Source organism: Catharus ustulatus, chromosome 5 (genome assembly GCF_009819885.2).
Source record: "Catharus ustulatus isolate bCatUst1 chromosome 5, bCatUst1.pri.v2, whole genome shotgun sequence".
Taxonomy (NCBI): Eukaryota; Metazoa; Chordata; class Aves; order Passeriformes; family Turdidae; genus Catharus; species Catharus ustulatus.
Genome location: NC_046225.1, coordinates 67,201,461 through 67,227,740, shown reverse-complemented (window position 1 = coordinate 67,227,740; position 26,280 = coordinate 67,201,461). Strand labels below are relative to the sequence as shown.

General features: G+C 40.6%; 1 protein-coding gene across 2 annotated transcripts in view; it reads left to right on the top strand.

The window, feature by feature from the left end:
- Nucleotides 1–359: 359 nt before the first annotated feature.
- Nucleotides 360–26,280, top strand: part of DOK7 (docking protein 7) — a 59,868-nt gene continuing 33,947 nt past the window's right edge. Inside the window, exons 1-7 of one of the 2 annotated variants that reach the window (XM_033061109.2) lie at nt 362–610; nt 737–782; nt 2,804–3,034; nt 6,780–6,980; nt 13,396–13,515; nt 21,042–21,149; nt 22,725–23,599. In XM_033061109.2, the coding sequence (XP_032917000.1) occupies nt 557–610; nt 737–782; nt 2,804–3,034; nt 6,780–6,980; nt 13,396–13,515; nt 21,042–21,149; nt 22,725–23,599 (1,635 nt within the window). In that variant the 5' untranslated portion in view covers nt 362–556. Of the gene's footprint in view, nt 783–2,803; nt 3,035–6,779; nt 6,981–13,395; nt 13,516–21,041; nt 21,150–22,724; nt 23,600–26,280 lie in introns of both variants that reach the window. The other variant, XM_033061108.2, reaches the window with a different exon arrangement.

The window sequence follows — 26,280 nt, the reverse complement described above, 5'->3', positions numbered from 1 at the left end:
CTTGGCAGTGTCTTCTGGGAGCCAAGGAGAGCTGTAATTACACTTTGAAAAGTGACAATTGGGCATTATAAGGAAGGTGCGGGAAGGGGGCGGCTCGGCCGGCCAGAGGCGGGCCCCGCTCCACGCAGCGAATCCAGTGCGGGCTTTGCGGCCGCCCGGGCGCGGGGCAGCCCCTGCGGTCAGCGGCAAAGTCCGGAGCCGGATCGCGGCGGGGGTCGCGCCCGGAGCGGGTCCGCGGAGCTCCGGGTGCCCGGCCCCGCGCGCCTCGCGCTATAAAACGTTGGAGAGAAAAAAAAAAAAAAAAAAAAAAAAAAAAAAATCAAAGACCCCCAACCCCGAATTAAAACACGTGAACAAAGAATCACTGAGCCGGTCCGCAGCCCCCCGTACCCGGCGGCAGTGCCGGGGGCCGGGCAGTGCCGCGCTGGCCGCCCGCCCGCCCTCACGGAGCCCTCACGGAGCCCTCACGGAGCTATTTTGGAAGTGACCCCTCGGGCGGCCGGAGCGCGGGGCGGGCGCAGCCAGCCGGCGCAGCTGTCCGGAATCATGACTGAAGATGACGGATTCCGTGGTGGTGGAGGGTCACGTCAAGTTGAGAGACGGAAAAAAGGTCCCCGCTCCCAGCGCCCCTTCGGCCCGCGGGGGTCCCCGACCGCCGCCCCCCTGCCCGGCGGGGAGAGAGCCCGCTCTCCCCTGCCCGGCCCCGGCTAACCCTGTCCCTTTGCTCTCGTTGCAGTGGAAGAGCAGGTGGCTGGTGCTGCGCAAGCCCTCCCCGGTGGCAGGTAAGCGGGGCCCGGCGGTGGGGACGGGGCTCGGGGCCGCGGAGCGTGCCCGGCTCCCCGCGGCCGGCGCCCGCAGAGCCCTCGGCAGGGCCGGCCCGAGCTGCGCTGCCCGGGAGCCGCGTCCGGCCGCGGGCAGCTCCTGTGCTCACTAAAAACAACGGCGAAAGTGACTTTCCAAAGCACAGCCATTGGATTTGGTGCCCGTTCAAAATCCACTTTTTTTTCTCCCTAATTTTTCGGGGGGGTGGTAACTTATTTCTTCAGGGTGATTGCTGGGGTAAAAAAAAAAAAAAAAAGCTGACATTGTAAGCTCTGTAGTTATTTTTAATCAGTGTTTTGACAGAAAATATCACTTCGATTTAAAAATAAAATGACATTTTGAATTAAGGAAGAAAAAAAAATAGGATCGTTTCTATGCTTCTGAAGGGGAAATTGAAAATGCTACACAGAGCTGATGTTTTAATGCTGCAGAGGGAAAAGTCGGCTTCAGGTTTCCCTATCTATTCCCAACAGGGAAAACATTTGGGCCCAAAAGTACATCTTTTCAGGGCTAAATGTTGCTAACACTTACAAAACGTGAATCTGCATTATAGCAGCCTTTCTTGGGTCTTGCTAGAATGACTGAAGGCTTCTTAGTAATTCTTTGTTACCTGAGTTGTTACAGTAATATTTTAGTGTTTTAAATACCTCTATCTCATCTAAATCTGTGAAATCTCCCTGTGTGAAAGGGCATCTATTGGTTGTAGAGCTGGTATATAGACCTGTGAATAAGGCCCCGAGTTTCTAATGTGAGTAACCCAGCTTTGAAGGGGTAGATGGTGGAGCCTGACTGATAACGTAGCTTATTCCTCAAAAATACTATTTTTATTCTAGCTAAATTAGCCAGATTTACTAAAACAGCCCCTGGTGGTTTGCATTTCCTAGTATGTACACCATAGCCGTTCTTCAGACACACAACTGTATTGCAGAATGTTTAAATACCGTGGTTGCAGCTGCTTTTGCTAACAGGTGCACAGAGACAATTGGGGATCCGTGCAAAGCTCTGCATTAGTTAGCAGACAGTTCACTCTTTCAGTCATTTTTCATCTCTGTGGATGGAGATTTTGCCAGTCCCCTGTGGGGACCACCCCCAGTAAAATTGGTGCACGGGGTTTTGGTCTTTTGTGGTTTGTAGCTCAACTTAAGCTGTAGATGCTGACCATTAATTTCATCTGCATCAGAGTGCTGTGTGATAGGAAAGGAATGTGGGAGCAAGAGGACTGCTTTTGTCATAAATGCGAAAGGTGGGAGAGGTCACTCCCCTTTTCTTTTGGGCTTGCTTGTGAAATGCTTGCTTTCCCCATGGGGCTGTGGCCCTTTAACTGGTTTCTTCCATTGCATAGTTGCTGTGTAATAAACACCTCTAGGAAGGGGTCAGTAACAACTGGTGACATAAGCAAACACTAAAAAATAAATAAAAGAAGGTGTGGCACGTAATGATTTTTAGCAATGGCTGCTGTGTAGCATTTGACTGGGAAACCTGAGCCGACAGGAACAAACTCACAGCACAGTCTGCTTGCCATTTAGTGGTTGGGTAATCTGTGAGCTACTGTAAGAATTTCATTTGTGGTTCAGTATGTTCTAATGAAAATACAGACAACAATAGCCTCTTGGTCTTTAGAGTCTGTAATGTGAACAGCTATCCTAGCATAGCTCAGAATTAATGAGTCAGTCCCTGCCAGATTCAGGAGAGGATCTGAAATGCCACTGGACTTTGAATAAATGGGGAAGATTTATTACTGGCCTCCTTATTTCTGAGCCTGCAGATTACCCTTGAAACATGCCTTCAGTGTTTGCATCCTGAAAACAAGGACTATAAACTAGCTGGGAGTGGGTTGGGAAAAGAAATCAGAGTTTTACATTGACTTGATCGAGCTGATTCTGCAGTTGTCTAAAGCTCCTTTGTATTGCAGCAGAGTGCTGAGAAGTTTGTTATGGGCTGTGCTCTGCATCATCATCTCTGACAGTTTTGCTCCTTTTAGACTGTTTGCTCATGCTGGTGTACAAGGATAAATCTGAACGAGCAAAAGGGCATAAGGAGAGGAGCAGCATGACCTTAGAAGACATCTGTGGCTTGGATCCTGGGCTCTCCTACGAAGGCCTGAATCACACGCTCGCAATCATCTGTCTCTCCCAAGTTGTGATGCTGGGATTTGAGAACAAGGAAACAATGTACGCGTGGGATGTACGAATACGCTACAGTTTGGGGGAAGGTAACCTTTGTCTTCTCACACTGTTTCTTCTTTTCCCCCCCACAGGGTAAAAAAAACCAAGAAAAGTGAAGCTAAAATGCAAATAAAACAGTACAAGACTGTACTGTAAATCAGGACAAGATTGTCACTCATTTGAGAGTGGAGAAACTCCCTCTTAGATGTGAAAGCACATATCCCTTACAATAGGTTTTGACTGCAGTACCACCCAATACTGATGGATAACTATGACAGATCTAAACTTGGGGTTTTGATTTTGACATTGATGGTGTGTAGCTTTGAAATAAAGTAATCAAACTTCTACTTCTGGTCCTACAACTGACTCAGGGATTCTGGCAAAAGGACTCAGAGGGAGCCTGAATTAAGAGATGCAAAGTCCTGAGCAGAACTTTGCCAGTTCATGTCCAGTTTGCTGAGCAACCTACTGGGTGTTGCATTGGTAATTCTCATTGCTTCTAGCCAGCCATTTCAGAAAAAAACTTTTTGCAATAGTGTCATCAGACAAATTCTTTCCAGCTAACTTCACCTTTCTCCATCCTCCTATTTTATTTTCTTGGTTAGCAGCTTAAAAATGTACCACAGTGAACAAAGAGTGATGTTGGTAATCTATAGTATCTGTCTTATGTTTGTTTAGTCATAACTAGGGAAGGAGGGTAGGTGTGTGGGAGACACACATTAGCAATCTTTATCATTTGTTGCATATGCTCTGCCATCTGTTGGATTTGTGGGCTCATTCCTTTGCAGTACATATGTAGAAAGATGGCCCGGGAATTTTACAGTAAAAATATGTTGAACTGTCAGAAGTGAGATGTGAGGATGAACCTCTCAGGACTATCAAACATGAAGCCTTGCATAACAGGCAAGGTTAGAGGGGTTGCTGAACAATACAAGCATGAGTAGCTGGAGTGGTTGGTGCATTTTGAAGATACAGCTCTAAAGTCTTCCAGTGCTATTTTTTTTTTAACTAGGTTTGAAATCTATATATAGCATAGACTTGTCCTAAAGCTGAAGGAGTATTTGAATATGACAGAGTAGGTCTTTTTTTTTTTTTTTTTAATGATCTTACACTTGCTGGAGTAATCTCAGTCTGTATGTGAGAGTTACGGCTGGCATTGGAGGACATGCAAAAGCAGTGAAGAGTTTTTTTCAAGGAAAACTGTGAATGAGGTAGGAATAGAGCCTACTGGATTATGACATATGCAGCCATGGAGTAAAGGTGAAGTGGGAGAGATTGCATGTGTGCAAGTGAATAAATGCAGAAGGAAGAAAACAAGTGTAATTGGTTGAACTGGAAATACTGTGTATAAAGTTAATTCAAAAAACTTGGGGGCAGGAGAATAAACCAAAGCATTGGAAATTTCTCCAGAATTTTATCTTTCAGAGCATGTTTGATTAGGAGAACAAAGTCAAAGTGAGTCTAGTTTGAGTAGACAGAAATAGAAGAGAGAAGATGTAGATGAAGAGAGGATGGTGACTGGTGTTTTTTCTTAAAGTGTAGTAAGGGTGCCTTTGTGTGCCTTGAAAATAAGGTGGCTGGATGATAAAAATAGGCTAGGGAGAGATGACCTCAGAGTCTGGGAAGCGAAAAAAAAAAGTGAAAGGAGCTGACACTGTTCTTGAATGAGGACCACAGAATGGAGGCGTTCACACTGGAGTTCCCAGTGTTTTCTCTCAGTTTTTAGTAGATGAGATGGATATGATTCCTGGAATGTGCTTGGGCTCACAACTCATTTTGAGAAGTTAGCATACTGCAGGTCAGTGCATAGCTGTGAAAAGGAAAAGATGGGCTGGAGACAGTGATGGATTTAAGTAGTACCTTTTGTTCGGGAATATACTCACCTCTGTCTTCACAATTTTTTTTATAGAGTGGGAGAAGTCAATGTAGGGGGAGAATTTTGAAAAAAATTCCAAAATACTAAGAAAACAGTGTATGGAAAAGTTTCATTTTCAAATATGCTTTTCCTTTTGCTTTGTTCAGATTTTGACAGTGGTCTAGAATTTGGGCTGGAGCTCTTTGTTTTTAGCAGCTGTTGTAACTGATCATGTGAAGAGTGGGCTTCATTCTTCAATTATGAAGCAGAAGGAATCCTGATGCTGCTTCTCCCATGGTTTAACTGCCAGCAAAACACTGGGCAGAGTCAACTGAGCAGAGGAGTGCAAATGACATTAAAGATTCCTTTCTGAGCATTATTGATCATAATGGTTTTGCTGTCTTTTTCATAGCTTATGTTTAAGCAGATTGCGTAACAACTGCGTGCCCAAAAGGGGACATGGTGTGACTATTGATTTGCTCCCTAGCAGTGCCACTGGCAGAGCTGTAAGCAGAGCTGTGGTTAGTTAGATCTATCTCTGTCTCCTTGCACATTTCACTCGAATGACTTTGTGGCTAATTCTGCTGAAGCCTTAGGGAACTTAGCAAATGCATGTCATAGATGAGGAGTTGGCTTACAGCTCAGATCGTGACTAAGAATATAGCAAGCGGTTAGATGAGAAGCAAGACTCAGCCCCAGATGAAATTCATGGTGCTTGAAGAAGCATGGGCAAGAAACAGGGAAGAGTGGATGTAAGAACTGAGAGTACCTGGAAGTTACCCTGTAGATTTCATAGGCAGAGAGCTGTTTGTGTGATATTTGATGCCTAACCAAAAGCTAAATTTATGTGCTTCTTAATAAACACCACCAAAAGCCTCTTTGTGGAAATATGAGAGTCTTGATGCTTCTCTCTACCAAGACAAGCATTTTTTCTTTATTTTTATTTTATTTTGTTGTGGGTTTTTTGTATATATTTTGTTTCTTGGGTGGTTTTTTTTTGTGTGTGTGTGTCTAATCACATTATGAAAGAAACTAGAGCAGTAGTGGAGGTCCAAACAATTGTTTGAGAATTTTATGCTTGCTCACTTAAATTGTTCCCTTTGAAATACTGAGATTTGAGCCCTTGAAGTGATCCCAATAACTTATTATTCAGAATACAATAGCCCTGGAAGAGAAAATGGGAGAGCAGCCTAGAACAGCTGCTTTAGGTAAGGATACTGCAATATAGATGATACTGGAATTGGGATTTGAACCTGGATGTTGTAAACTTGAATGAGATAGGCGTTTATTTTTCTTTCTCTTTCTTCACTCTTAAAATTCAGGATGTGAAATGTGAAAAATTAAATGACATCCAAAAGTGTTTGTTACTTATAAATCACTTAGTTTTCTAGTCATTTTTAAATGTCTTGGCATGTACCATCACCAACTCATGAAAGAATCACAGAGGTGGAAAAATGTAATTTTCCTCCTTTTTCTGCTCGGGAGGAAGTGAAGCAGTTTATTAAAGGTTGCAGATGAGTCAGTGACAGAGAGATTTGTTTAGTTCTTTGAGCCTTGGCTTTTGGGCTCCTTGAGCACCATTTTATTTTTGTGCATGCATGTGGGAAAGAGAGACACAGGTTAGAGGAGGAGACAGAGAGCAACCCATGTAATGATGCAACAATCAAAGAGGTAAGTGAAGTCTGGGCTGGATGATTGACTCATGTGAGATAGGGATTAGCCTGGAAGACTTAGCATAAATTAATTAATCCTAAACTGGCATAATAGGGAGTAATGGTTTTACAGCTACTTAGATGTGGCTGTCTGGGTTTGACATAGATCTTGATGCCAGAGTCTCACAGTGTGGGCAGACTTTGGTCCAAGTACCACAGCTGAGCAGAATGACTTACATAACACTTGTATATTCTGTAGTAATTTTTTTTTTCCTTATTTGATAGTTCATAGATTTCAAGTCTTTGTAGCCCCTGGCACAAAACTAGAGAGTGGGCCTGCTACCCTGCATTTCTGCAATGACATCCTTGTCCTTGTGAAAGACCTTCCTCCCAGTGTCATGGGGCAGTGGAAGCTCTCAGATCTGCGTCGCTACGGAGCTGTCCCAAACGGATTCATCTTTGAAGGGGGTACCAGGTGCGGCTTCTGTAAGTACAAATGGAACCTGTCTTCTAAATGTTGCTTGATGCCTTTTGCAGAAATGTAAATGCACTTTCATTCCAAGTGGAGACTGCAGAACCAGCTGTGCTACTTTATCAAACAGGCAGCCTCTTACCAGAGGGTCTGTTCTGAGTAGATTTCTGCAGGCTTCAACTCTGGTGTTCAGGAGACATGTGACTGTGTGCAGTCCTGGCTGAAAATTGCCCTGTGGCTCTCCAGAAGATGTTTAGTCAAAAGCTGCTATTGAACACAGAGCAAAAATAAGGTAATGAAATTTTATGGCTTGTGTTATGCAAGAGATAAGGTAAAATGGCATAGTGTTCACATTATTAAATTATGATTAATTATTTTGTTGTTTGCTGAGGGGAAAGTGATATGGAGCTTTGAGGTTACAGGCAGCATCAATGTTTTCATTGTGTAAATGCTAATTTCTAAATCACAGAGAGGACTTTTTGCTCCTAAAATTTAGAAGAACTCTTTGGTCCCTTCCCTATTAGCAGCTTTGTAACTATGGGATGGAGCCATGTGATTTATGGGGTCAAAATAAAAGCAAGCAAGCTGAAACTAGGTTCTACAACCTAGTAGCTAAGATACACCTTTATATGGAGATAAATCTCTTGTTCCAATGGCCAATTTAGGACTTCTCAATTCTCACTTCAGATAGAATGTATGGAAGATCTGAGAAGGATAGTTAATTAATGCACGGGTATAATAACATATCATTAGGTTTATTATTAATAAGGTTTTAATTTCATAAGCAGAGTTTGAAGCCATGCTGAATTGATGATCTGTGAGTGCAGGTGGGTGTGCAGATTGCCAGTTTGGATGTGAAGTTGTTTGACTTGCATAATTTTTTCAATAAACAAACCGAAAAATTAGCAGATTTCAGAGTTGATCCAAATATATTCTTCCTGGGACTTGCATACTGTTGCTCTGCATGTAAATTCTGGTTGCTATACTTCTATGGAGTGGAAACCCAAGTTCCTGACCTCTTTCTGACCTGACAGGAGGGTGTGGCCAGGTGGGAATTGGTCTCTTCTCCCAGACATCAAGGGACATGATGAGAGGAAGTGGCCTCAGGCTGTGCCAGAGGAGGTTTAGGTTGGGCTTTGAGATTAATTTCTACACAGGAAGGGTTGTCAAGCATTGAAATGAGATGCCTGGAGAGGTGGTGAAATCAGCATCCGTGAAGGTCTTTAAGAAATGACTGGACATGGCACTTGACACAGTGGTGTCCAGTCAAAGACTGGACTCAGTCATGTCAGGATCTTTTCCAGCCTCAATGATTCTGTGAAATGAGGGACTGTAGGTGATGGAACCTGAATTACCTGTGGTGGTTTTTCCTGTTTTTTTCCCTCCCTTAAACTTACACTAGTTTCTGGTAAGAAACAGGAGGTCATCAGTAGCTCTCCTATGTGCACGCTTTTAAAAAGATGAAATTATTATTTTTTTAAGATTAGAAAAGTGTTTTGGAAAGGGTCCCACTACCTTGTGGATCATTCTTAAGAAGTTTGTGTTGATAGCTGAGACCTGTCAGTTGCCATGAAAAGGTATTTTTGCCTTTCCCCTGCATGTGTGCATTCAAAGAGAAAAACAGAATAGAATTTGGTACAAAATAGCCTGCCACAGTTGGAAACTCTTCACAAATTCAAGCTGATTTTGTTAAAGGAGTTGTCGCCCTTAACTAAGCAGTCAAGCATCAGGCATAACAACATTTAAATATGTGTTTATTCTAAACATTTGATTTAATATTGGCACTATAAGAAAAGGCTTTTTGAAAATAGAACCTAAAGAAAAATACAACTGTTTTTTCTTGACAGAAGTGTGTTGGTAAAGAGAAAGACCATTTTTCTTCAGGTATCTTCTACCTCAGTCCTCTGGAATTCTTGAGGCAAACAAGTAGTGTTCAGGAAAAAAATTGATATGTTATTACAGAAGTCGTTTTGATTCCTAAACAAAAGCACTCTCCATTACTCTATTACTCTGTCATGTGAGTGTAATATAATATTATGCAGACTCTATTATTAATGTTACTTTCCTGCAGGTTAAACTATATCTTTGCTCACATTCATCCTGTGGAGCTGTGAATGCAGAGGATTAGTGAATTTAAGGTTTAAATATCACTGTAACAAATACCTAATTAAAAGGAACCAATAATCTTGTGATTCAAATGCCTCTCCTCTCCATAATAAAACACATAAAGCCCCAAACTGAAGCGGAACTTTTTTGGGTATATCCATGGTAGAACTGAGGTCTAAAAGGATATGAATTTGTTTTATCTTTCTGTTTCTTGCTTCCTCACAGAAGTTTTTATAAATATAAAATACTTCATTATGTTCTGTTACTTAGTCCAGGTTTAATTCAACTCCAAAGGCTTTGGCACTCAATCCAGGAAGAGGGAAACCATCTGAGATAATGCTGAGATTTCAAGCATTAAATCTAGGTGCATTTTTGATGTTGTTCACACAAGTTTATTCACAAATAGGAAGAAGAGCATTTACATTCTAAACTCCTCTTGCCCTTAACATCACAGTTGTACTGCTAGAGATTAAAAGTTTTTCTTTCTACTTCTGAAGAAGATATTTTCTGGTCCAAAATTTTGTTCTCTCTGTAGTTGAAGCTTAGTCACACCCGGTTTGCAAAAACGCCAGTGTCTTGGCCTAGCAGTCAGTTGAGAGGTTTACATGGAGGAGCAGGCTGGAAAAAAGGAGCCTCTCACTTTCCCAAGTTCCCAGCTCAATTAGCATGTACCAGTTAAAATGACCAGGTGCCAGGAGAATCTTCACTTGCAGATCAGTGTGAAAAAATTCAAGTAGGGTAATAAAAGGGCACATTAACACTGTGAGAATTCAGGCTCTCCAATGTTCAAGTGCTTCAGGATTAGCTGCCAGAGCCTGGTTTAAAGCTGCCTCGTATTTTCTGACAGCATCTCCTTGAAGAAAGGGACTTGTAGGACCCTTAGTGCCCTTTGAAAGAACAAATGCCAATCGCAGGATGAGCATGAGTATTTCTGTGATTGTTTTGGTGTTTTAATAAAATTTGGTGCTTTCTTCCTTCTTTCCTTTCCTGTTTCCCCTCCTGCATTTATTTGAATTTTAGAAGTAGTAAAGGTGGTTAAACTGGTGCAAAATCTGGAATTTTTTTAAAAATCCTGGGTTGCATAGATTAAAACTTCTTTTTACGTGAAAATATTCTGTGCAGTCTCCTACTTAGGCCTTCTGCAGACAACCAAAATTCTCTCTACTTACCTATTTTTAGTTGTCATGCCCATATCTTAGTTGGCAACAATAGGAATACTCTGCCATTTTTCCCAGAGAGAAGAGCAGTGTGAGATACCCTCTGAAGGGGGCTGCTCAGGGCCAGGGTTGGGATGTACATGCTGAATGCCATAGAAAGAGCTGCTGTGCTTCCTACCTGTCCTGCTGCTCAAAGGCTTCAGGCTCTAGTGTTGTCTGGCACTTGTTAGGAGTAGTAATTAATGGGAAAGAACTGACTCTTCCTCCCTGCTTTCACAAACACTAAAGAGATTGAAGTACGTAATTTTTGGCTATTGTCCGTGTTGAAAGTGTGTTTGTCCATGGGTTTGTTTTTTTAATATGATGAGTTAAAATCAGCATTGGCAAGATTAAGAAGTACATGGAAGTTTTATTGGCAACTTGTCCTGAATGTTTGAGGGACTGTACAGTGCTTTATTGCTGACTGTCACAGGGGCTGGCTGAGTGTTTCAGTCTTGTGCAAGTGGTTGGAGGCTGCTTTTCACCAAGTCTCACAGCCCATGGAGAGAGCTGAGTGAGCCCTCTAGTCTGGTGAACAGCTGCATGGTATTACAGTGATGCATACCACACATTCTTTGGCTTCTAAATGCCTATGCACCAAACCTGTTCCAACACATGACTGAGATCTGTAATTTCCAATAGTGAATTTCTCAGTTTTCTCAAGAAAGTGGAAATGTGATTACTTACTTTTATATATGCTTTAGTTGAGCCCTACCTGCTCATTCATCTCACTTATGTTTTGTGCAAGGACTCTCAGACTTCTCCCTTCCCTTGCAATCTAGTTCTACCTACCAAAGCCAGAAAGAAAATGTTTCCCGTGAAAGTCGGTCAGCAATTAAGGTGCTCATATGAATAACAGAATCTGCAAAGGAATTAGTGTATTTTTATGTTGGATTTGTATCCATATACACATGGGCATACACTCTTTGCGCTGGTTATATAAAGGTTGTCACTTTTGGTTTTGGGATTTCCAAATGACTGACAGTTATTTGCAGAAAAAATCCTTTGAGTTAAGCAGCCAGCTCATATGCACAATTTGCTTTCTTTGTTTCAATTAAAGTCAAAGACTTATAGAGTTTAATTAACTCTTGGAAAAAGTTATAGAAGAGCAAAGTGCTCCAGATGTACTCTTTATGTACAAAAGTATTTGAGGAATCTTTTTTTGCCCTGAGTGGTGACAGGGAGATATAGGATTCTGCTGAATTATCAAACCACATCATATATCATTGTGCTTTAGAACCTGAATGTCCTCTGCTATGTTGTGTCTATATCCTGCTTGCTTATGGTGCATGGAATGCAAAGGTCATGTTCCAGTAGACTCTCTTTACTCTGCTCAGGGAGGAGAAGTCAACTCAAAGAAAAAGCTGAATTTTAAATAATTCCTGAATACAATGCACTCAGAATTTTTTTATCCTAATATAATGTTCTCTGACTTTGGCATCTCCTGGGGAGGGGAAATGGGGCAAGACTACAAGTGAGTCACCGGCAAAAACCTTCATATCTGTCAGGCTGTATGATTAGTGTTGCAGTCTCCTAGATAGCCTCTGATCCTGAAGCCAGGGTGTGTTCCTGTTTCTTTGGCTGAAGAATTCTTGATAGGTAAGATCTGAAGAGATGCAAATGTGGTGGAGTGACAAATCAAGTTATGAAAATGTCTCTAACAATGTTGTCTTGAATAGATTTAGGCAGAACTGGCAGAGACCTAGATATGACATAAATTGAGAATGACAAGAGTGTGGACCAGAATATGTTTTTCCTGGAGAGGTTAGTTCATAGCTTGCTGGTTATACTTAATTTACTCAAATAGGTATTGTGGTTTGTGGTCCACTCTCTATTACCCTTTTTGTTTCAATCACACACCTTTGTCACGTTGTCAAAAGTGTATCCATTGATTGCTTAAGTGAAATATGAGTATCCTGTTGGATATGACAGGGTATATGTTTGGAAAGTGATGGGTACGCAGTCATTCTGGTCAAGATCAGCTCTGCTTCTTTGAGTAAAATTGGAAAAAAAACATATGCAGCTCAGAATTGGCTAGAGACACAGAAATCAAATGTATGTCCAGATTAGGGGCCTGAGGCACAAGGAAAGTAATGTGCAAAATCCTACTGCAGGTCTAAGATTTGGTGTTGGAGTTTTCTAGTATGCTTGGCTCTGGTGAAGTGCCAGCACTTCTTCAAGGTCTATATACTAATTTAATTTCCCATTTGACTGGTATTGAAGTTTTATTTCCCTGAAATTGCTAGTTATTGGGGTGGTCTTTTGTCTGGTGTTTTAATAATACTTTTTTTCCCCTGATGTGATTTATATTTAGACTGACAATTTATAAAATATTCTGTGGAGCCCTTCTAGTCTTTTGTGTTGTTCATGTAGCCATGTGTCATGGAGCTCATAACTTGTTTGTTTATTTAGTGATTCTCATTCTAATTTTGCTTGGGGCTATTCTTAATGAATGGAAAGCAAATATCAGAACAGAGCAAAGGGTAAAGATCTGATGACAACCTGTGGAGTTGTGTTACATTCTGTTAATAATAGACACATAGGATTTAGTCTAGGAAAAATTTATACTATAATCCGGCAATATAACCAAATTTTAATTTGTTGGTATATAAAAAGCTCCTCTTGCTTAAAACTGGTTAAAAGTAGAAGAATTAACTTGACTCATTCTTTTGAAGATGCTTTAAGTAGCCTTCCTGCATAGTTAAGTTTGACCTACAAAATTTTAGGGATAAATAAGAATTAAAGACCTGGACAGCTGTTGAGAAGAAAGTGTCTGTTTTGACATTCAGGGGGGATTGGAACTAGATGATCCTTAAGTTCCCTTCCAACCAGGCTGTTCTATGATTCTAGGACACTACTCTAATACCTGAATGTCATAAAATTAACATAAATTATTATACAGCTATTTAATGAATTCACATATAATGAATTTATGTGTTTGTGGTATTGTGTATGTGTGTGTGCTGACCTGAATTTTTTCTTTTCCTAGGAGAATATCTTGTTGACTTCTTTTCATGCCTTGCACTTAAAACTCTTTTGATTGCTATGTTATAAATAGCTTTAGCTAAATATATTTCTAGTGTTTCCAGGTGAAAACCATACATATTTATGTTGTGCTTTCTTGCAGGGGCTGGTGTATTTTTCCTCTCTTGTGCTGAAGGGGAGCAGATCAGCTTCCTGTTCGACTGCATCGTCCGCGGCATCTCCCCGACCAAAGGCCCTTTTGGTTTGCGTCCAGTGCTCCCAGGTTAATGCAGGAAGTATAGAGTAACCAAGTGAAGTAGGAACTTGTCATGTCTCACACCCACTGCTGCTGGTGTAAGAACAGCTCGCAGACACCGAGGGAGTGCAGAGTGGTTTTCATTCTGAAATGTCAGCGTCCAGATTTATAAGCTGGATGTACCCAGTTTCCCCCTGCTGCTTTGGCTCATTCATATTTCTGGTTATATTGCTAACTCCAGCCCTCTTTTATTTAACAGTACTAAAAGATGGCAAATTGAATTGAAAGGAACCCTAACTTTTTGTTTTAAGCTTACACATTTAACTTGGATCCATATCTGCATTGCTATTTGATAGTTCAATGGAAAACTAATTTCTGGAGCATTTTGAACTTATCCGAAACACAATGTTCTAAGTCTTGTCAGCCTTAGAAAACTGTTTTAGGCCTCCACATCACATTTAAGTTTTTCAACTTGAGTTTTTTTCCTGATGTGTGAGGATTAAATCCCTTCTCCTCTTTCATGGTAAATGCTACATGTACTGCAATGTTCAAAGAGGAATTTGGATGGCATCATAATAAAGCCTATTGCCTTTTGATTTCAGTATTTTCAGTATTGAGTCAGAATGACTCTGTCAAGCAGGGCAAAAGTGTAGAAATGAGATTACAGAAAATTGTCTGTGGTTTGATGTTGGAATACAGTAGGAATAGGTTGCAAAAATCACAAAGGATGAGCTGTGATTTGTGGAATACTTAGAGTTTCTGTGTAAGTGTAAGGCAGTTAGTAAGTGTTCAGTGGGGTTTTATTGCTGTTACAAGATTAAGATAATTGCAGGAAGGAAATGTGATGGAAAAGATTAGAACTTTAGATTATTAGATCATTAGATTATGTGAACCTTGTGAAAATTATGAAAAAACAGTTATTAATTAAAAATGAGTAAATGCAGTAAACACAAGGCTCAGTTCGTGTTGTCTTTCTCATGGTTGTAAGGCAGAAGTAAATTAAATAACCAAACAGAATAGCAGACAAAAAAAGTCTTTCTTATGTGATGATATGTTTGCATTCAATTCACTGGAGTGTTTAAAAAAAGAAGCAGAAAAACCCCAACAACAGAAACACAGAAATCAGTGTTTATACTTAAAGCTTTGCTATTGAACACATTTTTCTGCACATCTATAACTATATGTGTGTGTGCATATATATACACCCCTAAATCTTTCATGTAACAAAAATTTCTGTCCAGAAAAATTAAGCCTACAAACAACTATTCTGTTGTCTTTTTTTTAAATTATTATTTTAAATTTTAATTTTAGCACAATCTTTGAAGATTTGTTTTTCAGAAGTATGTGGGAGTAAATCTGCTTTCACATGTTAGTTATCCCTTCTGGTGTTTGTGGGCTGTTGTGCCACATACCACAATCTCTTCCCTCCTTCAGGAGCTCTGACCTCACTGAGGTGCATGAAGGGATGTGGAACGTCCTGGGGAGTATTTGGTGTTTTTTGTAAGAGAAGATCTTTTTCTTGAAGTCTTTTCATTTCTCTTCTGTGCTTGATGTAGTTGCCATTAAAATCTCATTCACTTGATTTCATCTCATTTCCCTGGACAGGGGAAGTGTTTTGTCAAGAATTGTGCTCATGTAATTGCAGACTCCTCTGCCTTTATTTATGCAAGCTACCTTGAGCCCTCTGACTTCCATTCTTATGTATCTCACCCTTGTCTCTTCCAGTTTGTTGTCCCTCCCTATGTACACATTCCTTGGGAAAACCATATTCTTTATGTTCTCCTTTATTATCCTGTTCAGAAGCTTGTACAGATCTGTTTAAGGCACACACACATGTACAGTTCTGGTGATTCACCCATAAAATAATTTTCCTTATCAAGTATGTTGTTACACAGAATGTACTGTATTGCTTGAAAAGGTCAAGTCTGCCAGCTGCACACCATGTGTCAAGTATTGAAATTCACTCAACCTTTGAAAGCATCAGCTTGTAAACAGATTAATTATCTGTACATTTCAGGTAACTGCATCAAAACTTCCAGATTGGAGATTCTACCAAGAAACCTCTTGTCTAATTCATATTTACTGCAGTGCAAAATGCTATACAACCTCACCTGTATTTTATGTGTGCAATATTCTGCTTTTGTGCAATTTAAAAGCTTTTACAGAAACCTCCTCTTCACAGTTTGCTACTTGAATTTGGCATCTTGTCTTTGCCTGTACCTTTCCAACTTTAACATGAAATATGCTTCAAGCACTGTGGTATTTTCAAGCAAGGAAAACACACAAAGGGCAGATGTACAGAGAAAGAACATAATGTGGTAAAAACAGTGACAGTATTGGACACCAACACCCACAGCACAAATATAACCTATAGATGTTATGCAATCAATGTAGTCTGTCTTTGTAGACAAGATGAATGAATGTACAAACAGCTCAACAATATGGTTAAAAGGGGTGCTGAAATATTTGTGTTAGCATGAAATTAATAGATGGTAGTGAATAGTTTGAAGAGGAGTGAAAAATGACCACTTTTCTTACTTGCCATAGTGATTCTTAAACAAATGTAAAATAGCCAGTATCCAAATGGAATTAGTAAGCTGGGTGTGAAAGGGGTGTTTGTTCAAGGACAATATTCACATCTTCTTTTCAGGACTGTAGTTTTAAAAACTATACCTTATTTCCTTAGAAGCTTGATGTTCTTATCACACGCATCTGTGATTGCTGTATGTATTTTATGATGTCATCTCTAAAATATGCAATGAAAATCCAGTGCAGTGGAACTCATAAACTTGATTTACCCTTGCAAGGTATCACAATCTGGTCTAATCTCTCAGTAGGCCAGCTTTGAGCAGCAGGTCAGACTAGAGAACTTGTGAGATCCCCTCCAACCTGAATTATTCTGTGATGTTTTGGAAATTAATCAAATTACTATTCTTATGATAAAAAATAATTCCGTTATGTGTACATCCAAAATAAGTTGGAAAAGGACATTATGGTTTATTACTTGTTGTATTTCTTTTGGAAGTCCATTAATTTTTTCAAAATTTTACCAAAATAGTCCTATTGATATCTCCATTAGCAGATTGGAGGTTTTGATTTGTTGAAAACTGCATTATCAGGTCTCGTAAAATGCCCCTAAAGACATAGAAGACAGGAATGTGAAGGTCATGTAGGTATAGGTATCTAGATATTTTTAGGAAGTGTAATATTTTAAGTAAAGAACTCTTTTGAGTGATGACTTTGGATGACTTGTTTTCCCCAGCTACTAGCTGGAAGAGAACTGCTGTAACTGGCTGCTAGCAAGATCTCTTTTTTTTTCCTTCAAGAGATATTTAGAAAACAGTCCAGAGAATTTTACATTCTGTCTTGACAGAAGTCTAGATATGGACATAGTAACGAATCACTGATTGCATGGTTTGTAATCTATACTGAATTGCATGCTTATTGTTTGAGAAATGTTTGTTTATCAGGCGTGTGTTGCACTCCTTTTTTTCACTAGAAAGATTCATGTTGAATCAAACCTGAACACAGCAAAGGCCCAAGAGCCAATCAAAGTGATATCTTTGGTCAGTGGGCAGACCAGTACTCTCTACATCTGATTATGTGACAGTCTAGTCCTGCAGTCTGGAAAGACCCCAGGTATAATGTTGATAGTCTGGATGCTCTCTTGTCATTTTGGAAGCTTTTTCAGGCTGCTTTGTGACTGACTGGAGAGCGTGCAGTGGTGCTGAGGATCCATCTGATGCTCTTTCTTTTTGTTGAAGCTTGATACACCTTTGGCCATTGCAAGACAGCTCTGTGGCTGCCTTCTGCAGTATCTGTACCAAGTGGATCCTCCTCAAACTTTTAGGACATCTTTTCATTCCTCCAGACATCTTACAAGGTGTGGAGATGTTAGCAAGAAGGTGAGGGTCCAGGCCTGATTTACAAATGTGCCTACAATTACACAGGAAGAAAAATAGAAAGAGAGATTTTCAGCCTAACTTATTCAATTTTGTTTAACAAAGTAATTAACCAATGGTGCATTTTAAAGGTGCATATAATCAATTAGGTAGCTGCTGACTGAACTGGATACATTTTTTCTTGACAGGTGCTTATTGAACAACCCTGGAGCTTTGAATTACTGTGACACTTTAGTCGTATGTTACCAAAGTATTCAAAATCTCCCACGATGAGCAGCTGATGTGGCTTTAATGAATACCCACCAACGTAATGTAAAAATAAAATCTCCAGCAGAGGCATTTTTAGTCCAGCTAAATTTGATGTAATCCTTCCCCTTTGCCCAAAGGCAGTGTTTAAGAAGAATTCGATGACTGACTCACATGAGAGGTTATTCTCCTCATAGCAAGGGATCTATGGTTGATTGGAAAATGATAAAAAATTTATGAATTGAAAGACCTGAGTAAATCATAGGACAGGATGCATTTGTTAAGAGTTTGGGAAATGAAGGCACTAATTGTTCTTGGAGCTGCTGTCGGATGTTATGTGGGCAGAAGCTGTCAGAACTTCCTTGGACAGCTGCCTCACTACCGGTCATGCTACTTCTGTCCCCTGAGTTACTGGTGTGGTAAACTGCCACACAGTTATTTAGAGGTTTTGTGTTGGGCATGCAAAAGGCAGAGGATGAGGCCACCAAACCCAACTTGGTAGCATTATGGCCTAAGACCTCATTAAGAATAGGGTTATTACAATAGCACTCATGGGAGGTCATAGGTTATGCATGCCAGTAGGGAGTGGTCCCTAGAAAGTGGCTGCCAGTGACTTCAGTTCAAAGTCTGATCCTGTAGGAAAACTTCCTGATTAGAGCTTGGTCATCTGTAACCAAGAGTTACTTTTGGGAAATTGTATTGTGTGTGTGTGTTCCGTAGAAGTCTGGCTATTGTCAGAGAAGATTAAAGGTGAAACAAAGACTTAGGTAAGACTGATAGTTACTTAAAACTTAGACTCTATATGTATTTGTCAGGGTTTGAAGTTAATTCTCTGGGTATTTCCTAGAACTTGCTGAGGAAGGTTCTTCTACTCCATCTTCCACAAAACTGGGCATTGAGAGGTCACAACACATAACTATGAACACAATTTTTTACATTCATTTTATCCATAGACAGTCCTTAAAGGGAAGTTTAACCAAAAAAATTATCAGTTCTGTAGGATTAACAGTATGCCTAGAGATTTCATGTTCTTGGCTGAAACCTGGTTTGTTCTGTAGCTGTACAGCTGACAGGGAATTTGGGTTCTGGAAGCAATTGAACATGTGTGAAGTGCAAACTTTCTGACTTCAGCTTCCCTCCTACCTCCTCTTGTATTTTATTATAAGCCAATTTGACAAGATCAGTTGTTTGACCCTGGGGGTTTTTTTTGTTTGCTTTTTGGTTTTTTTAATTATATCTTTTGCTGTCTGTAAGAGGGACATCATTTACTTAATAAACTAGTTGTTGTGTAGGTGCCCTAGTAATGGTCTGAAAATCTGCCTTTCTCAAGTAGTCATATTCTGAGAAAAGTGAAAGGACCTTTCCTATTGACAGTTCCTTGGTGTGGGAAGGGTTAGTGTCTGTTTTCATCTTGGTTTGACCAGTTTCCCAATCTGTTATGACAACTTTATGTTCAAAGTGCTTGTAGAACATCTTTCTTGGACCTTTTTTGGTCATAAGGCATTCAACTAGATACAGCAGAGTAACTGGAGCAGAGGACATTAAAAATAGGCAGCAGCTTGTAATGCCATATGCTACTGAACAGATCCTTGCATGGACCTGTCTGGGTTGCACCATAGATGCAGGTGGCCAAAAGTTGTGTTTTCCTTTGGCAGAGGTCCATGTGGAAGCATTGGGGTTTTGTTTGAGTAAGCAGTTGCACAGGTTTGAACTAGTCAGTGCCCAATGTAAGCTGTCTTGCAGTGTGAAGAGGAATGAGTACAAAATAATCCACATCACAGTCCTGTTTTCTGTTCTAGGTTTGAAGTGTGTCAAACACTGTCTGAGCTGGGAGACACAGAGGTCACAGACCCTGTTTGTCATGGGCATTGTTGCCTTGTCCCTGTTAGAACACCCTTGGCTTCCAATGTATGTTGTTACAGATGGTCTGTGTGTATCTTGTTTTTTCTGCTCATCTTACCCAGACTGATCATTACCAAATATGGAAACCTCCTCAACATGGAAAGTTAGAAAGCTCATCACTGTCATTTCTGTTCCTACCAAGGACAGGTCAGAAAGTGAATATGGTTAAGGAGGAGAGATGGGGCAGTTTGTTTCTCAGAGCAGTTGATAATATAAGGAGCTCCCATGGAGCTTCAGCTGACCTGGCAGCTCCTTCCCCTGATTATGAGCTTGCTTTGACTGCTGTGTTGACAATATCAAAACCAAGTCTTTTTAAAACTAAAAGACTTGGGGTGAAAATGAAACTTTTCTTTTGTCTTTCCAACTGGTTTTTGTCTTACTAACTCCATCACAACCATTTATAGCCCTTTTCATCCTTTTCCCGCCTCTTATTAAATGATTCAGTGTTTTTGTGGTGTGCTTCTACTGCCCAGTTGATCAGGTATACAAGAGCAGCAGTTGAGAGGAAGCTAATCTGTTTTCACTGTCATTAATTACTTTTCCTGTGTATTAATAAGAATTACTGAAGTTTCTGATGATGATGAACTTCATGTCCTCTGCAACTGCTCAACCTGACACACCCATCAGTGCTATTTGAAGGAATCCATGAGGTTTTTCTTTGGATAATGGTTATGATTACTTCCGACATCTGGTTTTATTGTTTTGCCTGCTGGAAATAAAATGATTTAAAGGAGATTGGCATGTTTTAGTGATGAGACTTCTTCCACATTCTGTTTAAGTTTTGGTCTTTCTACTTCTTTATGAAATATAATGAGCCACCTTCAGTGAAATAACCTCAGCTGGAATGGCAAACTCACTAAAATGTATGGGGAAAATCCATGACAGTACATTTTAGAAGTGGTTTATATCATCCTAACTTGTCTTATGTTAAACATGAAAACAGAGAACCACTAGGTTGCATATTTTCTCTCTGACATCTGAACTTAATGACCTTCTGAACATCCAACTTGAAAGCAAAGTCTTTGTAAACAGATGATCTGGATTGGAAGATGTCAGTTTAATCATTGTGATTTGAACTTTATGATGTAGATTTGTAAATTTATAGGATGAAAAATTTGGTCTTTCTGAATGTTAAAATTCCCAGTGAATTCAGGACAGATTTTATGTGGGTCAAATTAGCTTTCACGTCCTCTAGACTTGCTGGATGCTAATTATTTCTGTAGCTATTGACTTTGGTGCTGGGCTCTTCAGTGTTTTGTCTCTGGTGGTAACTATTACAGATATTGGGTATAATCTCTGAAAATCTTCAACACTTTTAATTTTAACTTACTATGTAGCTCATGTCCAGGATGTGCTTGAAGTCAGATTGTCCCATGCATTTTTCCAATCAGCATTTCAAGCATAAATTTTCCTCTTTCCTTATATTTTTATTTATTTTCCATCTTACCTAATTTATTTGTTTGTTTGTTTATTTATTTATTTATTTTCTGTTTCCTTTTAAAGATCCAAGCACAAACCCAGCCTATTCAGAAGAAAGATTGGCTCATGAAGCTTTGCAATTAGAAAAGCGCTTGAGCTTGCTGTCCCATACAAGTCGCCAAGGTAGTGGAGGTAAGAAGTACCTTTAATTAAATAAAATTACATGATGTTCCTTCCTGCCCAGGCTTTAAAAGTGATATGGCTTGTGTTATAAGATGTAGAGCTTACAAGAAAAATAATAGAGAAATGGTGAAGACATTTGATTTGTTATGTTTCTTGTGGGGAAGTTCTTTAACAGCGTTCTCTGAAGTCCTTTGATGTAGATTGGAGGTTTTCAATTCAGCAGCCCAAGTTTTGAATCAAACACTAGTAACCCAGGAAGACCATTTAGGATGCTGAGTCCTGAATTTTTGCATGTAAAACTTAAAAAGAACTGCATCAAATCTGGTATCTGCTAAAGTACTTTAGTCAGTGCAGCCTGTGAGATGGACTCACTTGTAGGTTTCACACATCATGCTTAAAGCAGATTTCTGCAGTAAAACAGAGGATTCCTGTGCTTTCCTCTGCTATCTGTACATGCCTTTTCTGGAGTTGTTTGTGCATCAAAGTAGAATTGGTGTCTAGCACTGGATTTGTAAAGGGTCCTGTGCACTGAACTCTCATTTGACCTGTTTAATAGCTGAAGTTAGATCATCCAAACATGTGCTTTGCTCTTGACTCTAAAGCCTACAAGCCAAAAAAATGTCACTGTGAGGATCCTCAGGAGCTTAATTATGTACATGTCCATGGCTGCTTTGGCCTAGACACTGCTGGGCAATGTGGTTTCTGACTGAATTCCAGTGAGACTTCCTGAGGTTTTTCTTAATTTGCACATAACTACTAGACTTAACTGAATGGATAGAAAACAAACGAGACTTGATAGATAAACATGCCTGCTTTTTTTTGTTTTGTTTTGGGTTTTTTGGGGTTTTTTTTTGTTTGTTTGTTTTTATTTTTTATTTTTTTTCATTTAGTCCCTCTGGTCAGAAATCATTGGCCAGCCTCATAAACAGTTTCTGCCTTTATTTTCACACTGACTTTATTAAGAAAGATAAGAAAATGACATAATGAACTCTGTGTATGCTACAAGAAAGTGGCTTTGTATTTGTTTGTGTTATGTTTGAGTTTTGTCCTTGTGGCCTTTCATGCCAATGTTTAATTTTTTAAATTCATATTCTGTCTTTGATGGCAATAATTGCCTTTTAAAATGCCTTTCTTGGAACTATAATTGGGGAAAAAAACTTGCAGTATAGATACAAATTAATTACAGAAGATATTTTTGTATGTGGATATGTAAACATTTTTATAACAGTATTATTCTTATTTTTATTTGTAGTGATATATGATTGAATTTTGATACGGCAACCCAATTAACTGTATGAAAGTAAAATGTGTTTGAAAGGGGGAGAACTTGGTGCATAAACTTAAAAAATTTAACCTTGAATGCATTATGTTCCACAGTGTGGTAGGGTTATGGCATGGCATTGCATTTTATTTTTCCTGTGGGGCTGTGAGTTATTGCAGGAATTCTGGCTTTCTGACGGCAGTTGCGCTTACAAAAAGCAGATGGAATCTCAGGGCAAGTATGTCCTGTTTGTACATACTTGCCATGCTTGAGTCTGTTGATTGTATTTTAAACACAGGTTGATGTGTTTCCCTCTTTTCTAGGAGACGACAGGAGTATTTCCAGCTCATCTTCGGATACCAGCCACTCGGATGTCAGTGTAGGGAGCAGGTTGACGGTGTGGCCTGAGCAGTCTTCAGCCAGCACCTCTCAGGAGAGCCATGGACTGGCAGCTGCAAAGGGCATTCACCTGGGAGAAGAAAAGAGCCTTCCAGAAGGGGCACGTGGCACCACTAAACCCCCTCCGAAGCCCCTGCGGTCCCGGCAGCTGCAGGAAATAGGTCGTCAGAGTTCTTCTGACAGTGGAATAGCTACTGGTAGCCACTCTTCCTACTCTGGGAGCTTCTCTTCCTATGCTGGGAGCTTAGACATTTGCCATGGTGATGAGTTTGGATCCTTGCTAAGCTTGCCATTGAACTTTCCTTCAGATCAGAGTCTGTGTACTTGTCCTCACAGTGAGTCCCAGAGAGGTGTGGGATCAGAGTATCAGGTTCCCAGCTCTCTCAGACATGTTTATGATGTACCCAGGAGTGTGTTACAGGCAGCTTCTAAAGAAGTGCGGCCGAAGAGCACAGATTCCACGCTACCCAAGGACCAGGCCCAGCCTGCTCAAGGTGCCAGTGACCCAAAACTGCTACTACCACACTTGGAGGCACAGAGGGGACCTGAGCACAGCCAGCACAGAGGGAGGCCTTCATCCTTACTCACAGAAAGCAGCAAGGACTCAAGTGATGAGACATATCTGGATTTTGTTTCAAGGTGGTCAGACACCAAACCACAAGGACAGGTGTCAGACTCCAAAAGTAGTGAGCTGTCACCACCTGGTGGGGCCTCAGCTGACCCCTGTGACACATGTAGCCCCCACCTTGGGATGACAAGAGCTCTTTTTTCATCTTGTCCAATCTGTGGTGGACTAAAGGTAAATACCTAACACTGAGCGGATGCTAACGAACCTTAGTTAATATAGCATGATTAAGTTCAAGTTATGTAAGTTGTAAGTCATAAGTAATATTGTTTCCTTTATACTCTGAGCAGATAATAACTTTTCTGTTGTTTATGCTGAAATGGAGAGACTTAGCACATGGTTTCCTGAAAATCTGTGCCTAGTCAAGGAAACATTGAACAATATAGACCACAATCATGACTTTTAAATTGGCCAGTTTTGGCTTTGGGTACATATAAGTGAAAGAGTTTTTCGGGCACTGAATTTGTCATGTAATGGTAAGCAAGCATGAAAGACACTGACCTGTCTTGCTGCTAGTATTTACAAAGAAAGAACAGAGGCCAAATAATATGTGTTGCTTGTAAGGAGATCTGAGTGCATACTTCTATTTTATTGATGTTTTTCTTTTCTTTGTCACTGTAATTTGAACATGCCTTGCACAAGAAGCCAGGTTAGACCCATTTCTCATTGGGGAAATACAAGATAGTCAAGTCAGCATGGCAGTCCAGTAATGTGACTGGCCAGTGACAGGTACTTTAGAGCAGGTACACAAAAACTCACTACTAGTCTACAAACAGACAGTTTATTTGCAGGAAAATTTATTTTTGATCACCAGTCACATAAAGATTCAATACCTAAACTGGGGAGGTTCGCTTGCCTTTCCAAACACATTTGCCAGTATCTGTTACTAAGACTTTGATATTCTTATAAATTCTTTTTGGATCTGCTGAATTCTTGTCTTTTTATGGCAGTAAGCTTTATGCATTAATTATACATTGAAGGAAAATGTATCTGATTTTATCTGTGCTGGAGAAGTTTTTTTCTTTTTTTTTTTTTGGTGAATGTGTTTGCTAAACTAGAAGGTGGTAAAACTGCTTGTATTAATGAGCTGTTGAAAGGTTGGGAAGGTTAGAGGGAGTGCTTAATTTAGGGAATGTGTGAAGTGAGGATTCAACAGGAGAGACTTCTGCATGAGGAATTAAACACTGCCATTGAAATGTGTGCATTTAATTAAATGTGAGATTACATAAACCACTGCTATGAAAAGGGCTTGAATGCCTAATAGGTGATGAAAGAAAAATTAAAAGGTTATAAATTTGAGGGATTGTTTTCTTCTCATGAGGTGTTTAATGCATTTGCATTGAGTGCCTTCACATATTTGCAAACTAGCAAGCTCTGTTTGCCTGGAACACTTGCAGAGCCCTGTCACAGCACCTTGGATGTTACTGTGTCATGTGCCTGCAGCACTTGGCAGGTAGGGAGGCACTTGTGGGACAAGTTTTCTGAGGCTGTGGTCAGTAGGATCAGTGATCTCCCAAGGCCATCCTTGCCAGCCACTTGCACCTCACAAGCCCTCTAGCCCAGCTCTGGAAGCGTGGCTGCAGGCAGTGGGGTGCACAGCCATGTGTCTGCTGTTGGCTTCCTGTGAATGCTCCCTGCAGTGAGGGAGAATTTGGGAAGAGTGACCAAGGCTGATTTCTAGAAGGGCTCTGCTTTGGGTATAGAAAGCTCAGAGGTGGCTTTGTTACAGGCAGGGAGGAGAGAAATAATTCAGGTACAATTAGCTCACATAGCTAAATGTTTCTGGGTGATCTGAATTGTTGGTTTAGATGTGAATTTATCAGATTTTATTCTGGATATCTGTGGAAGATGGGAAGCTGAAAGTGAGTATTCCACTGGATGTCTTCAAAATCAGTAAAAGCTAAATTATGTCTCCACAACTGCCTGTTGACCCCAATGCTGTAAATACCTAAATCTTTTATTGCAAAATGCTGTCAGGTTTAAGGGTGTTTCTAGCTGCCCTAATAAGATAAATTGGCAAGAATTTCAGATATTGTCTGTATTTAAAAAAATTCAGTGATAAACACTGGTGCAACTTTTGTACTAACTTTTGTTCTAGCATGAGATAGGCACATCTGCTATTTTTTTTTTTAAGAACCCATTTATAAGCAGTCACGAAATAAGTCTCATCAAATTGAATGATTCATGGGTTTGTTTTTACTTTTGAAAGAAAAAATAACCCTTTGATGCACTCTCTTGAACTGTCAAGAATGAGTTCTTTAGCAGTATTTAATGGACACTGTCTTTGGTGTTTCTCCTGATAAGTACAGTGAAAGCACAAATCCATAGGCTATAACTAAAAAATAATTATTACTTCTTCTACTTTGAACAGAATACAGTAAATTCACGAATACAAGCCGCACTGAATATAAGCCGCATCTCTGGGTGTTGGCAAACATTTCGGTTTTTGTCCATAGATAAGCCGCACACGAATATAAGCCGCTTTGTCGTTCGCAGCGAGGACCTGCGTGCAATTATTAACAGAACCGCGGGAGGGCGGGGTTTACTGGCTGAGCTAAGGCTGTGCAGGCTCGGCCCGCTAGGGGCCGCTGACGGGGCCAGGTGGCCCAGCCTGGCGCTGCCGCTCGGGGCCCGCCGCCGCTGCCACTGGGCTTGGTCACCCCGGGTCGGCGCTGCCCCGCGGTGGCAGGCAGGGACGGAGCTTCCCCTGCTCCTACGGCAGCGGCGGCGGGCGGGGAGGGAGCTTTCCCGCGCCCGTGGCGCCGGCAGCGGGCAGGGACGGAGTTTCCCCGCTCCTGCCGCGGCGGCGGCGGGCGGGGACAAAGCACCCCGTCGGCTCCCCGAGCCGCAGCAAT